This window comes from Rhipicephalus microplus, chromosome 2, assembly GCF_043290135.1.
Source record: "Rhipicephalus microplus isolate Deutch F79 chromosome 2, USDA_Rmic, whole genome shotgun sequence".
Lineage (NCBI taxonomy): Eukaryota > Metazoa > Arthropoda > Arachnida > Ixodida > Ixodidae > Rhipicephalus > Rhipicephalus microplus.
In genome coordinates, this window is record NC_134701.1 from 84,034,707 (window position 1) to 84,050,964 (window position 16,258).

General features: G+C 45.2%; 1 protein-coding gene across 1 annotated transcript in view; it reads left to right on the forward strand.

The window, feature by feature from the left end:
- Positions 1-10,935, forward strand: part of LOC119170826 (dehydrodolichyl diphosphate synthase complex subunit DHDDS) — a 60,670-nt gene extending 49,735 nt beyond the window's left edge. The window contains exons 6-7 of the mRNA XM_075886598.1: positions 6,912-7,134; positions 10,280-10,935. Of these exons, the coding sequence (XP_075742713.1) occupies positions 6,912-7,134; positions 10,280-10,405 (349 nt within the window). The 3' untranslated portion in view covers positions 10,406-10,935. The remainder of the gene's footprint in view (positions 1-6,911; positions 7,135-10,279) is intronic.
- Positions 10,936-16,258: the final 5,323 nt, after the last annotated feature.

The following is a 16,258-nucleotide window of genomic DNA, read 5'->3' on the forward strand; positions in this document are numbered from 1 at the left end:
GGATGGATGGATGGATATGGCTGTACCCTTTAGATTGGGCGGTGGCTAGCGCCACCAAGCCGTAATACTTATTGAACTCAAAACTATATTTATTTATTTTTTCCTTAAAAAGTGAGTTTGAGGATTCGTACTTTGCAGTGAAGAGTTTAATTTTCACTCGTGCCTTGACTTTAGCCACCAATCAGATAACCTCCTTCTAGTTAAGTCTACTTGCTTAAAGTCTATTTTGCCCTCCCGGTCCCTAAACCCCAGTGCTTTGAAAAACTCTGCGCCATCATCCTGAACTATAGGGTGAAGCCCTTTACAGAACTATATCAAGTGGTCGGCAGTTTCTTCTTCCTCTCCACACGCACTGCATACTGTGTCTACCCCTTCGTATTTGGCCCGATATGTCTTGGTTCGCAGTGCTCCCGTCCTTGCCTCAAACAGTAGAGAACTGCCCCGAGTATTATCATAGATCCTTTCCTTGGCAATTTCCTGCTTAAAAGTTCGATAGATATCTAGTGCGGACTTCTTAATCATGCCCATTTTCCACATGTCAGTCTCCGTTTCCTTCACTTTCTTTATAACCGATAGTTCTTTTTGGTTTGGCCACCTGCTGTTTTCTAAGTATTTACCAGTCAACTTCCTGGTTCGCTTCCTCCATTTTGTATCGACATTCTTCATGTACAAGTAGCTGAAAACCTTCCTAGCCCAACGCTCCTCCTTCATTTCTCTCAATCGCTTCTCAAACTTTATCTTGCTGCTAGCTTCCCTGCCCTCAAATGATGTCCATCCCATATCACCTTGTACTCCCTGAAAGGGTGTATTCCCGTCAGCTCCTAAAGCAAGCCTACCTATTCCACGTTGCTTAATTTCTAATCTTGCTTGAACTTCTGATTTCATGCACAAGACCGCATTGCCGAACGTCAGCCCAGGAACCATGACCCCTTTCCATATTCCTCTCACAACATCATACTTATTGTAATTCTACAGTGCCCTATTTTTCATCACTGCTGCATTCTTGTTACCTTTAGTCGTCACGTATATTTCGTGTTCCCTCAGGTACTCGGTCCCTTTGCTTATCCATACGCCCAGATATTTGTATTTATCTGTTATCTCTAGCGTGACGTCCTGTATCCTAAGCTCACTACCTTCGTTGTCATTGAAAATCATGACTGCTGATTTTTCCTTACTGAATCTAAAATCTAACCTATCTCCCTCATTACCGCAGATGTCCATCAATCCCTGCAAATCTTTCTTGTTGTTGGCCATTAGCACTACATCATCTGCGTACATTAATGCTGGTAGTGCCTGATCAATAAGTTTTCCTTGTTTGACTAACGAGAAGTTGAAGCCCAGCCCACTTCCTTCTAATTTTGCCTCTAATCCTTGTAGGTACATCATGAATAATAAGGGTGACAGGGGGCACCCCTGCCTAAGCCCCCGTTTTACCTCTGCAGGCTTGGATACCTGTTTTTCCCACTTTATAACTACCTTGTTACCTTTATAGATACCCTTTAAAAGATTAGTGACTACATGTTTCACGCCTAGTGTGTCCAGTATTCCCCACAATTCCTCTTGAACCACGCTATCGTATGCTCCTTTGATATCCAAGAATGCTAGCCACAGGGGCCTGTGTTCCTTTTCTGCTATTTCGATGCACTGCGTCAGTGAGAACAGATTGTTTTCCGACCTCCTGCGTTTCCGAAACCCATTTTGCAGTTTTCCCAGCACCCCCTCATCTTCTATCCATGCCTGCAGTCTTTCCTTTATAATCTGCATCGCCAGCCTGTAGACCACTGATGTCACTGTTATAGGACGGTAGTTGTTTATGTCAGCTTTGTCTCCCTTTCCTTTATAGATCATGCTCATCCTGCTAAGTTTTCATCCATCGGGAACTTCACCATAGATTATTATTTTGCTCACTGCCTCTCTCAAAGCCTGCTTAAACTTCGGACCTAATGTCTTTATCAGCCTACATGGAATGCCATCTGGGCCTGTTGATGTACTACTAGAAACCCTTTTCTCAGCCCTTTCCCACTCTCGTTGTGAAAATGGAGCCATTGCACCACTTGATTCGTCCTTGTCTATTGTGGTGCATAAAGTACTTCTTTGTTGAAATTTTTCTGTCACCCTTGCTCTTTTATTCATATAGAAACACCGCTCTTATTGCCCATATAGAAACATCGCCATCCAGCGGATATTCCAAGGACTAAACAAGAGGTGGCACACGCACACTTTCTTACGGCTTGCGCTTCGCATCTGCTTCCCATCTTTAACCACCTCGAGTTCATTTATGGAATATACTAGTTCATTGTATTCATGGCACTGCAGCTCAACGCTCGCTAAACCTTTCTAAAACAAAGGAGGTTACACCCAGCAAGTTTAACGTAGCAACCCTTTCTTGTCAGATAGTGCTCAATGTACATGCCAATGGCTGCTAATGGAGATTGCAGCGCGCGGTAAATAAAGCCGAATGCTCCTGTCTCTCATTCTCCACTAGCAGCCATTGGCATGTACATTGAGCCACATTTTTTTATTGTTCAACAACGCACAGAAAAAATTTCTCACCGGCACCACCTTGGAGGTCAAAATGTTATACTTGTTACACACTACAACGGCTACGAGGGACGAACGGGTGCCGCTATAGAGAGCTTCGCTCCTAAAAAGAATGAGCGACCAGACTAAGACCGAGGAAGAATGGTGTCTGAAGTACAAGCTAGCAAATTGACGAGTGGCAAAGGAAAATAACACGACTTTAAACAAACAAAACTAGCCTGCGTGCGTGTGGTGTATGCACAATATCGGGAGACTGTATGCCTGAGTGGTCTATTTATGACACCGCTACCTAAAGTGAGCGTGACAACCACGAACGCCTTTCGCGGATGAGCTGGAAGAAAGCATACCATAACATTTTGAACTCCTAGTAAACTTCTATTCTTTCGCCATCCTTTTCGTAACCATCGATTCAGACATCGCTTTCCGAAACAAAGAGAAGGCCGTGGGTGTCATTTTTTGACATCTCCGACGTTTCAGCCTCAACGCTTGAGCTATAGCTGCATTTGCGGACGACTGGCAGCAACGCCTCTCACGGTTGCAGAGACGACGGTCATACAGACTGCAAAGCTTTGAAAGTAACCATCGCCACCTGTGGTAGACAATTGTGATGGCCTCTAGTCAGACATAACCGAAGGGGTCCGAAGAGGCTGCACCCAGCCGACCAAAGTGCTACAGTGGATGACCTCGGGGAACAGGGTCACTCCTGAATCAGTAATATTTTTTGAAGGTGGCGTTATCAGCCTTCCAGTTCATGGCGCACTTCTAGAGTGCGCACCCATTGGTGTACACCTGTGTGTGTTCGCGTTTCAGGCTGAAATGTAGGGTACCGAAGTTTTCTGCTATGCGGATGCTATGTGAACGCGCCGTGGTTGGGAAACGGTTGCGTTGTTCGGCAGCTGACCACAATGTCGTGCGTTCGATCTCGGCTGCGGCCGTTGAGTTTCGATGAAGGCAAAACCCTAGAGGTGCATCTATGGTGCGATGTCACTGGTAAAAAGTACAGTATAATAAAAATTCTCGCATACCACAACGACGGCTTACCTCATAATCGTACGGTAGTTTGTGACGTAAAACAAGAGAGGTTACAATGATCGCAAGTTTCTTTCGGTACCATTTTTCTATTTTACGAACAAGAGACAAAAGGAGCGACCCTAGGCTAGCAAACGCTGCCTGCGTTGGTGTTGCAAAGCGATAGAGCACCTAAATTACACCCTGTATAAATGATAAATGTGCAATGAATTGCTATCAGACCATATTTTTTGCTATCATTCTTTCGCTGCATTACGGAACGCTGCATTCGAACACAGGCAACAAGCAGTATGGTTCCTTCCCTATTTGATGATGTTCCTTCTCATCACGTGAAATTCCTTTGTCAGCTGTAAAATTTAGCGCGCTATTGTACGGTACTGGGAATAGGGTAGTCAGAAGTAATTTAAAAATGCTTAAAGAATCCTCAAATGTTATTTTTTAAATTAATAACTTGCGTGTAATTGGAATATTTATAATATTTAAATAACTAAAGCTCTATAAAAACTACTAAGCGCTATGCCTGCGCTTTTAAACGTTATGTAAAAACTGTCTTTTTTTTGCGCAACGTGGATCTGTTTTCTAAATATTTTGGCGCTCTATTCGCAATGTTCATGAACTGTCGCGCCGCCTAGCGTAATTGAGGAGCGTCTTTTCGAGGATGATCAGTAGGCAGACGCTTCCAACGCTTTGTACGGTGGTGATAGCCTTGGTGTTAACGTGTTAGCAAAAATGAACACAAACCACTTTGTATGTTGCATGCATCAGTGAATATGGCCGACCATCCTTGACACGGTGAATCTGATTCGTTTTTGCGAGAGGCGACGTTTTCGTGAATATACGTGGCAACTCGCGCTTTCTATTGGAGCTTGCAGAGTACACATATCAGCTTCGCGAGATTTTCTGCGGCCACGTTGGATAGTGAAATATTATTGTCTATCCTTTGCATTTGAAACTCACCTTGTTTTACGTGCGTACACCATTCGTCAGTGTTTTTGTAGTGCATGAATTCCATAACATTCATTGCAAGTGGAGAGTAGCGCAGGCTCACGATTTGCGCTTTCAAACCCTGGCCTACGCTGCGCCGCTGGTATTTCACGCTCGTTGACAGATGAAAGCACACTGCAAGTGATACCTTTTCTGCCTGGTATCGAAGCGATTCGAACGAAATGTTCTGGGCACTCCCAGATAAACGTGGTGAGTGACGCCATGTTGAGGTTGTGCATTGACGCGTTGTTGGTGCTATCAAAATCGTTTGGCGGTGAGAATTCCTCAGATTACTTCCAGCAGTGATGTTTAAGGAAACCGTCTTGACGTCGAGAATTTTTACTGGACGTAGATTGTTGTCAACGCGCTGAAAGTGACAGCGACGATGAACGATCCGCTACTAGCTCACGAGCAGCGAGTTGCAGTTCCCGTCCCATTGTGCGTTCATGTTTTAGATGCGGAAGCATCTTATACTCGCGCCTTGTAGTGCGCCGTCCGCGCCGTCCGCGCCGTCCGCACCGCTTCTCGAACATTCGACAGCTGACGCGCGCGCATGCGCCGTCGCGCCGTCGCCCACTCTTCCACCATCTGTGCATCCCTTCCTCCTCTACACACCGCGCGCGCTTCACTCCTCCACCATCTGTGCACCCTTCCTCCTCTACACACCGCGTTCGACATCTACAATTCTCCTGATTCTCCAGTGGACGCGCATGTGGCGTCGCGCTTCGAGAACATTCAAAAGCTGACAGTGCATGCACCGTCGCGCTGTATATATACTCAAGGTCGGCGCTCGCTCGCTCAGTTGCCGCTCGTCGGTTGGTTTGTACGGCGCGTCGACGTCCAAGGTCGCGGTGAAATGAATTCCAACGAATCCACAAACACAATGATCGACGTCCCTTCGACCAGCGCCGCCCTTTCGCATACGTGTGTACGTGTTCACTCATTTAACACCCCCTCCTACAACCACGTTAACCAATTTAGCCATCGACCCAAGTAAGTCGCAATTTAACACCCCATTTCACAACCACGTTAACCAATTTAGCCATCGACCCAAGTAAGTCGCACTTTAACACCCCGTTAACCAATTATATGGTCCGCATCCTCCTCAGTGTTCCCCCGAGGGAAGCTGCGGGCAATTTTTTTGTTTTTCACGCTCGTAAGTAGCTTTGATTGAAAATATGTTTATAATGCTTCAGCGAGCACAAAATTTGGCGCGTTGCATGTAGCCTTAGTAGAGGGAATATTACAAAACGCCGCATGTGGCCAATTTGCTCGCGCTTTACCAGCGAAGCTAAATGATTGGAGCAAAAAAATATGCAGTTACGACTACAGTCCACGCTAACTTCTCCTGCACTTCACCAGTGCCGCCCGAACGACGCTGTTGTCTGGCAAATTTTCACAATTTTGACGTAGCGAAAATCTTGTGCGTGTATTCTTTTCGCTATGCTTGTTTCGATCGCGCTGATGGAACCTGCAGCATCCGAGTGCATACTGTTAGTCTTATCATGGCTGTGACAAAAGCGCTACTTAATGAGAAGTTAAATGCTTGTGTTCCGTTGATGAAGCCGCTTCATGATGCTTACGGCGCAAGTAATGACGACGGTGTAATATGTTTGCAAACCATTGCTATGAAAAACGTTCGTTAGTGTGCAGCCGCGACGGCACGCTACTCGCTAGTGGCCTGCTACTGCGGCCAATTCGCCAGGCAGGCTTGGCACAAGTTATCTCTGAGTGTTGTTCAGTTCATACGTGAATTATAGTTCGCGCAGTCTTCTGTAACATGCACAGAATTACGCAAAGCATCGTTGATACACGGACGATCAGCTGACACCACCACCCTACGCACTGCGGCAAGAAATTAGGTAGCTGACATTCAGCAGTTCCTATAGTTTAGGAAAGTATTTGGTCCAATATATATTCATTTGACGATCAAGAGTTCGTGCGGTGAAATCTGCACGGACATTATGTCCGTGCATCCCATCTTTTCCTATGCGAGTTTACGGGTTGATCATCTCTCCGCAGCCATCTAGGATTGAACGGCGCACCACCTATAGGCCGTGGGCATTACGAATAACACGGACACCCTGCAAGCGTAGGCATGTATGTGCGTTATTGATATGATGACCTGGCAAAAGCATAATGGTCAAAGTGCACAAACGTGCACTATAACGGTACTGAAGACCTACCTTATGCAAGAATTGAACTTTTGTGCTCAGTGATATCATGTGTCTAACGGTTATAGCTGTCCGTGGCTATGTAGCGGAGTCGACTTTCAGTAAAGAATTTTGTGTTATATTAAGTAACTGTTAAATGGTACATGATAGTTTTTTACACATTATAATGCATGTGTTGTTCAGCGACATCACTACTGACCTGATCGATGGCTATGCATCGCTGCACGACGGGGCCCACGTGCAGCTGCTGCTGAGGACGTCGGGAGAGACGCGCCTAAGCGACTTCCTGCTCTTGCAGAGCAGCCACGCGCGCCTTCACTTCGAGCCCAAGAACTTGCCCGAGATTGGTTTCGCCGACTACGTGTGGGCCCTAATTGACTATCAGCTGCAGCATCAGAAGCTGCAGGTGATGCCATCGTCGTGCACACTTTTGCTTTCTTATATGTTTCGTAAAATATGGCATTGTGCTATGTATAGTTCATCAGTTTCATTTTTGAGCAAGAAACAAAAAAAGGTACGTGCAAGAAACAGAGACACAAGATTGACTTTACCTTCAAACTAATGTTTATTTACTGCTATTTAACCCCAAAAATATCGAAAGCCCACTTCACCATGCTAGGGCACCTATTCTCGTTCCCACAAGAATATATGATAACAATACAGCCCACATCTTAATCGACCCCAGTGACAACGTCATACTAGCAGACAGCGACGCAATTAAAAACGCCAGCAAATGAAAGCTTGCGATTGTGAAATGCGTCTTCAGACTCGAGCTTTTATCATGAGAAAACTGAATTCGCCAGATTAGCTGCGAGGAGTGCTCACTCTTATAGGGTGAAGATTTATGTAATCTTGGCTGATACACACGAGACGGTTTTTTTTAATTGAGATTCCGTGACATTCTTGTACGCCATGTTACTGCTCAAGTACAACATTGATGTATCATTAGGAAGTGGTACACATCCGCATGGCCCATGATGCATCGCAAGGTGAGAATATAATGATTCTTTCAGAGAGGTGAAGTGCTCTGCCAACCAAATGTTCAAACATCAGCCTGTCTCTCCGATGCATTCACCGACGTGCTACATTGCAACAACATACGTACTAAATCTACAGGTACACGTAGCTAGTTTTTTTTTTTTTATACTGCTCGTGCGCCTATGCAGTATTGTACAATTGGCACCCACAGCGCTTTTCTCAGTGAAAGCAATGTTAACTTCTTGGCTGTTGCGCCTTTTAACGCAGTCGACAGCCCATGCATGAATGGAATAACTGCAGTCTGTTTATTATCTACTATAGTGCTTCATAGAGAAAGCAACAGAATACCAATCAAGAAGGGTGTAAGGCAGGGGGACACAATTTCCCCAATGCTGTTTACCGCGTGCTTACAGGAGGTTTTCAGAAGCCTAGAATGGGAACAGTTAGGGATAAGAGTCAATGGAGAATACCTTAGTAACCTGCGCTTCGCCGATGACATTGCATTGCTGAGTAACTCGGGGGACGAATTGCAACTCATGATTACGGAGTTAGACAAGGAGAGCAGAAAAGTGGGTCTTAAAATTAATCTGCAGAAAACGAAAGTAATGTACAACAACCTCGGCAAAGAGCAGCGCTTCGAGATAGGTAATAGTGCACTTGAAGTTGTAAAAGACTATGTCTACTTAGGGCAGGTAATAACCGCAGAGCCGAACCACGAGATTGAAGTAACTAGAAGAATAAGAATGGGGTGGAGCACATTCGGCAAGCACTCTCAAATTATGACAGGTAGATTGCCACTATCCCTCAAGAGGAAGGTATATAACAGCTGTATCTTGCCGGTACTTAGCTACGGAGCAGAAACCTGGAGACTTACAAAGAGGGTTCAGCTTAAATTGAGGACGACGCAGCGAGCAATGGAAAGAAAAATGGTAGGTGTAACATTAAGAGACAAGAAGAGAGCAGAGTGGATTAGGGAACAAACGGGGGTTAAGGATATCATAGCTGAAATCAAGAAGAAGAAATGGACATGGGCAGGGCATGTAGCGCGTAGACAGGATAACCGCTGGTCATTAAGGGTAACTGACTGGATTCCCAGAGAAGGGAAGCGGGTTAGGGGGAGACAGAAGGTTAGGTGGGCAGATGAGATTAAGAAGTTTGCGGGTATAAATTGGAAGCAGCAAGCACAGGACCGGGTTAACTGGCGGAACATGGGAGAGGCCTTTGTCCTGCAGTGGACGTAGTCAGGCTGATGATGATGATGATGATGATGATGATGATGATGATGATATTTATTATCTACATTCCGTACATTTTTGCATTTCTTGTCTACATCCACACCCACCCACGCCCGCATGCAGACACACGCACACATCTACTTATGGGTTTGGGTCTTGAAGATTTATGTAGTGTACAATTTTAGTAAGCCTGACTTCCAGGAGGTCAGATTGAGGAAGTTATTTGTCAATTATGCGTTGGAGTAGTGCGAGAGGGTATGATTATTTGAGTGGTCTGCTTTCACTGCTTTCAAACTTTCACTTGAACTTTTTCTCCGCATAAGGTTTCAAAAGAAATCTCGCACCATTCTACATTGTACAATAATTACCTTGTAATGCTAAGTTTCGAGGGTTACATTTAGGTACAAAACACTTTTGGGTCACGCATGGCGTAGTAATGGTCCAGTTAGTATAGTTACTTCCCTTCGTAATAATAAATTTTCGCACCTGCACATTCAAATGAAAGAAAAAGAAATTTCATTGGAGTATTTTTGTGCAAGCTAAACGTACTTACGGAACGCCAACTCACTTACCCAACTTTGCTACGCACACACTTCTTTTAACACGCTTCATATCACTGGCCCATTGCACGTGTGACGACCGCCTTGCGCAAACCACGCACAAGTATCCGTGAACATTCCAGGTCACTTTAGGATATTTTTAGGATTAAGTGCTCAAGCTATTGCTGCACTTTAAGTTCGTTCAATCAATAAGCTGCTCTCTAAAATAAACAAAATAGATTAAGTAAAAGTTCAGTGTAACCTACAAAGTGTTTAAGATTTACAGCGAGGTTAATGCACCAGCTTACTTCACGTATTCTAGATTAGCACCAATCAAAATAACCATAGGCATGAGCAGGGTTCCCCATTTGTAATGCCGAAGTCTCACCCCAGCAGTTCCCCACTCCATTCTCACCTTCCATTGCTCGAGTTAAAAAAAAAGCTTAGCGGCGATTGAAAAAACTGCAAAAACAGTACTGACCTGTCGTCCACAACATCGTCCTTGGTTCCTGGGTTTCCAGAGGCAATAATTGTAACTAAACATCATTCTAAAAGCAACATCAGTGGGTCTAAGCCGGTAGTTTTGTTGAAAGCGTGCATGGCCATTATATTCCTTTTAAAAGGACCGAGAAAGGAGTCTGTCATAATAAAGCCAGACTTTTCATTCTATTCATGTTATTAAACAGGCAGTCACCTCCCGCTCTTCTGCCCCCTTCGAGCACATGTGTAGGAAAGTAACTGAGTGATACAAACACTAGGCCGTGTAAGCGTGCTTCTTAAGCAGGTGTTTTATTTTCAGGTGGAAAGCCATGCTCCCGCTGTGCCGATTGGAACTCCCATTGACCAGACTCTTCGGAAGCGCTCTTTCCTGAATCACATTCGAGCTGAGAATGCCACTCAACTCGAACGGCTCGCACATGAATGAAAAAGCAACAGTGCACGCTACCAGAGTAAAGAAAGTCGATTGATCACAACTTCACCCCAAAATTGATTTGTTTAAGTATAGTTTTTTTCCCTTCACTATTGAGCTCTGGAACTTGCTACCCGGCGATACCCGCGGGCTCCCTTTGGAGCAGTTTTTGAGTGCAATATCACATGCGTGTTAAGTAGATATTTCCATGTTCTTTTGCTTTCTGTGCTCTTGCTCTGTTCATTCTGTATCTTGTGTAGTACTTATCTTGTGTAAATTGTGCCATATGCTCATGTTTTTGTTTCTGCTTGTTATTACCTGATCATTTGTATGTCCACGCCTGCAATAGCCCTAATAGGGCTGCAGTATGTATAAATAAAATAATAAGTAAATAAACTGTACATCTAGGAACATCGCGCTTTGTTTGACTCTAGCCTCAGTAAACTACGCGATTCGATGAAACTAGGTGACTACATCAATATTGCACTCATCGAAATAGCACTAGACTGGTGTATATTATCGCAATAAATTGCATCAATTTATCACACGCAGTTTCTAACTGATCGCCGCAACAAGTAGATAAAACGGGTGATGTTACCTTTACAGACTAAAGTCCATCCGTCCTATCGCACGCACTTCTATTGGACCAACGCCATCTAGGAGACCAGAAATGGTTAGGGCTCCATGTGCACGCCCCCTCTCAAGGTGCTCTCCCCTTTTGTTCTGCTCCTTCCACCATTGTAATGCCTGCAGCGTTTTCACCAAGCTGCAGAGCTCACGTGGCAGCTTTCTTCGGCATGTCTTCCCTGGATATTGAATTCCTCAGGCCCACAACAATTTGCGTTTAGCTAGTTGGCCACTACGCGCTAGAGAAAAACCTGTATGCAGCAGGAGTGATAATGGCGGCCGCCGCAGATGTCTTCACTCTGAATGGAGGAGCGGCCATCGAGGCACTCTAGAAATGGTAATGAAACAGCGCCATTTATTATACTGTTCAAGACATAATGCCGCTTACTGTATACACTGGACAAGGTTAGAGTAAGAGGAGCTTCGCCTCTAATAAGGGCTGCATGTTTGGGTTACACATGACCAAAATTAACCTAGTTAGAATGCTCAGTGTCTGTCGATACTAAAGAGAGCGAAATTTAGTGTCACGATGAATAAGAATATAATGATAGATATTGTGGATTGAACAATATTGAAAAAACTTGTGAAGTGAATTAAGGGGTGGCCGTTGAAGTGAGTCTTTTTCGGCAGTAATGCTCTCGTGGCGGTTCTAGTTGTGAATAATTGAGCGAGCTCAATTATTGTTTAAGGTCCTGTAACGTGCAATAATAAATCTGTTTATATTGATAAATGGTACTGGGTGAAATCTAACAATCGCAGTTTTTTTTTTTTACTAAATAACAATATCCAGCAGCTGGCAAGCCACACCGAACGTCCACGGTTATTTTACGAGCCACTCAACGTATGCGCGAAGGGACACGTGGCCCCCAAAGCGTCTCGGGACTTTCCACCAGCAGCGCGTGCATGCAGTAGCTGCGCAGTTGCGGTATCAAGCAAAAAAGAAGTTAAAAGAACAAGAAAGAAAAAAAATCACAGCATATCTACGGACTGAAGGATGATGAGTGGGGCGAAGCGTCTGTCCGTTCCTGCATTCGTCCCTCCGTCCAACCGTGGGTCTGTCTGTCTGTCTGTCTGTCTGTCTGTCTGTCTGTCTGTCTGCCTGTCTGTCTGTCTGTCTGTCTGTCTGTCTGTCTGTCTGTCTGTCTGTCTGTCTGTCTGTCTGTCAAGTGAACACTGCAAGTACCACCATGTCACATCTTTTCATCATATATTGATGGAATGAATTGGATGGATTGATATGGCTATACCCTTTAGATCGGGCGGTGGCTAACGCCACCACGCCGTACTACTTAGTGAACCAAAAACAAAATTTATTTCTTTTCCTTGAAATAGTGAGGTTGAGAACTCGTACTTTGCAGTGATGGGTTTAATTTTCACTCGTGCCTAGACTCTAGCCACCAATAAGATAAGGTCCTTCTAGTTAATTATACCCGATTTAGGTCTATTTTCCCTCCCTTTCCCTAAACCCCATGGCTTTGAAAAACTCTGCGCCATCATCCTGAACTATAGGGTGAAGCCCTTTACAGAAATTATCAAGTGTTCGGTAGTTTCCTCTTCCTCTCCACATGCACTGCATACCGTATCTACCTCTTCGTATTTGGCCCCAAATGTCTTGGTTCGCAATACTCCCGTTCGGGCCTAAAACAGTAGAGAACTACCCCGAGTATTATCATAGATCCTTTCCTTGGCAATTTCCTGCTTAAAAGTTCGATAGATCACTAGTGCGAACTTCTTTATCATGCCAATTCTCCACATATGGATCTCAGCTTCCTTCACCTTCTTCTTAACCAATAATTCTTTTTCGTTTGGCCCTCTGCTGTTTTCTAATTATTTACCCGTCAATTTTCTGTTTCGCTTCCTCCATTTTGTATTTGCATTCTTGATGTACAAGTAGCTGAATATCTTCCTAGCCTAAAGCTCTTCCCACATTTCTCTCAATCGCTTTTCAAACTTTATCTTGCTCCTAGCTTCTCTGCCCTCAAATGATGTCCATTCCACATCACCTTGTACTCCCTGATTTGGTGTATTCCCGTGAGCTCCTAAGGCAAGCCTACCTATTCCACGTTGCTTAGTTTCTAATCTTGCTTGAACTTCTCATATCAAGCACAAGACCACATTGCCGAACGGCTGACCAGAAACCATGACACCTTTCCATATTCCTCTCACAGCATCATACCTATTGTAATTCCACAGTGCCCTACTTTTCATCACTGCTGCATTTCTGTTACCTTTAGTCGTTATGTATATTTCGTGTTCCCTTCGGTACTCGGTCCCATTGCTAATCCATACGCCCAGATGTTTGTATTTATCTGTTATCTTTTGCGTGACCTCATGTATTGTAAGCTCACTACCTTCATTATCATTAAAATCTTAAGTGCAGATTTTTCCTTACTGAATCTGAAATCTAACTTATCTCTCTCATTACCGCAGATGTCCATCAATCTCTGCAAATCTTTCTTGTTGTCGGCCATGAGCACTATATCATCTGCGTACATCAATGCTGGTAGCGCCTGTTCAATGAGTTGTATTTCTTTGACGAAAGAAAGGCTGAAGCCCAGTCCACTTCCCTCTAATTCGGCCTCTAATCCTTGTAGGTACGTTTTGAATAACAAGGGTGACAGAGGACACCCCTACCTGAGCCCCCGTTTGACCTCTGCAGGCTTGGATACCTGTTTTTCCCACTTTATAACTGCCTTGTCGCCTTTATAGATATCCTTTAAAAGATTAGTGACTCCATCTTCCACACCCAGTGTGACCAGTATTCCCAACAAGTCCTCTTGAACCACGCTATCGTACGCTCCCTTGATATCCAAAAATGTTAGCCACAGAACCCGTGTTCATTTTCTGCTATTTCGATGCAATTTGTCAGTGAAAACAGATTGCCTTTTAACCTCATGTGTTTCCGAAACCCAATCTGCAGTTACCACAGCACCCCCTCATCCTCTATCAATGCCTGCAGTCTTTCCTTTGTAGTCTGCATCGCCAGCCTGTAGACCACTTAAGTCACTGTTATAGAATGGTAGTAGTTTATATTAGCTTTGTCCCCCTTTCCTTTATAGATCATGCTCATCCAACTAAGTTTTCATTCATTGGGAACTTCACCATCGATTATTACTTTGCTCACTGCCTCTCTCAAAGCCTGCTTAGACTTCGGACTTAATGTGTTTATCAGCATAATTGGAATGCCATCTGGGCCTGTTGATGTACTACTAGAAACCCTCTTCTCAGCTCTTTCCCACTCTCGTTGTGAAAATGAAGCCACTGCGCCACTTGATTCATCCTCGTATATTGTGGTGCATAAAGCACTTCTTTGTTGAAATTGCTTCGTCACCCTTGTTCTTGTATATTCAACACCTTCATCCCCTTCAAGCCTAGCACCTGGAGCTTTATTTATAAACTCTGCTGTAGGCTCGTCTCATTTCTTAGGGAGTTTAGATCGTTCCAAAATTTCTCAGCTGCCTTTCTATCTTTGTTATGTATTTCTACCAACCATTGAGCTCTCTTTCTTCTAATAATTTCATTGATCAGAAGGGATGCATTTCTTCTACAGCTTAGAAAGTTATCCCATTTTCTTTCAACATCATCTGTCTGTTCATTCGCTGCTTAGCATGTTTGTGTTCCCTGAAGGCTTCCTGACGCTTTGCTATGGCTCTCTTAACTTCCTCATCCCCCCAACTTTAGGGTTTGTGTCTCCTTTTCCGGGATGACTTGTCATATGCCTTAGCAAGCTCTAGCTCAAAGAGTCTAATTACATTCATGTATGTCCACACTGTTTTATTGTCCTCAGTAACTACTTTCTCAATTTGTTTAGTAGCTATTGTGAGCGCGACAAGCGAATTACTCTTTATTCTCTTTGTAATCATCATCACCTGTACATCTTCTTCATCTAAGAATATCATCACCAGCGTGATTGAGCTCGAGCCTGGCCGAATAAACCGGTTCCTCACAAGTGGTGGACTGTGCTTTTCGTTCCCTCAAGTCCTCTCGCCCGTTCTCGCTGGAGCTTCGCTCGGGTCGTCGCATACAACCCCCTGCCATGGCGGCCCAAGAAAACCCTGGCCCATCCAACGTCGCCGTCTTACTGCAGCCACCGCCACCCGCTCCGCCTAACAACACTCGCCTGCGTGATCCACCTGTGTTCTCCGGTCTCCGAGGCGATGATGTCGAAGACTGGATCAAGAACTACGACCTCGTCAGCGATTTGAACAGGTGGGACAATCCACACAAGTTGCGCAGCGTCCCATTTTACTTGTCCGATGTTGCGAAAACTTGGTTCTGGAACCACCACCCGGATCTTCCCGACTGGGACACTTTCGAACAGCAAATTCGTCAGGTATTTGGTGCCCCTGCAGTTCGCACTGAGGCAGCTGAGAAGAAACTCGCTCAACGCACGCAGCTGCCGGGTGAATCTTACACCTCTTATATTGAGGATGTCCTTGCACTGTGCAAGCGCGTTAACACCGGCATGTCTCAAAACGACCAAATACGCCACATTATTAAAGGCATTAACACCATCGCCTTTAACGCCCTCGCCACGCAAAATCCTGCCACCACCCAGGACGTGATAACCATCTGTCAGCGACTTGACGAGCTTCAGTCTCTTCGCCTTTGCTACGATGCCACCGACGTTCGTTTGCCTGCAACCCTCGACTTGCGTGCGCTTATTCGCGACATCGTTCGTGAAGAGCTGCACGGGCGCTGCTCTTCCTGTGCTGCAGAAGTTACTTTACCTCCTGAAAAAGATAGCTTGCGAGACCTGATTAAACAAGAGATCGACTCCGCATCGCGTGCGACGTGTTCCAACAGTCCCTGCGTGCGCCAGACGCGCACGTACGCAGAAGTAGCCGCGCTCTCTGCCGCACCCACCGTTTCTGTGCCTACAACAGCAGACCATACGCCTGTGGCTTCGTTATCACCGCCAGTGCGTGCACCACCTTACTACGCACCTCAGCGCCCACCTCGACCAGTCTGTTACTACTGCGGTTATCGAGGACATATCGCTCGGTTTTGTCAAAGGCGCCAACAAGACGAGCAACGCGGCTACGCTCCCGAAGAACATCGAAGCTTCCGTCCGACCATGAACTACTTACGGCCACCCTCCCGATCGTCCTATTACCGTTCACCGTCACCTACTTACCACACGGACATGCCTGGGAATTCCCGTACGTCTAGCCGCAGGTCGCCTTCGCCAGGTCGCCGTTCAGTGTCGCCTCTACGGCCCGCCTCCCATTCCACGAACGC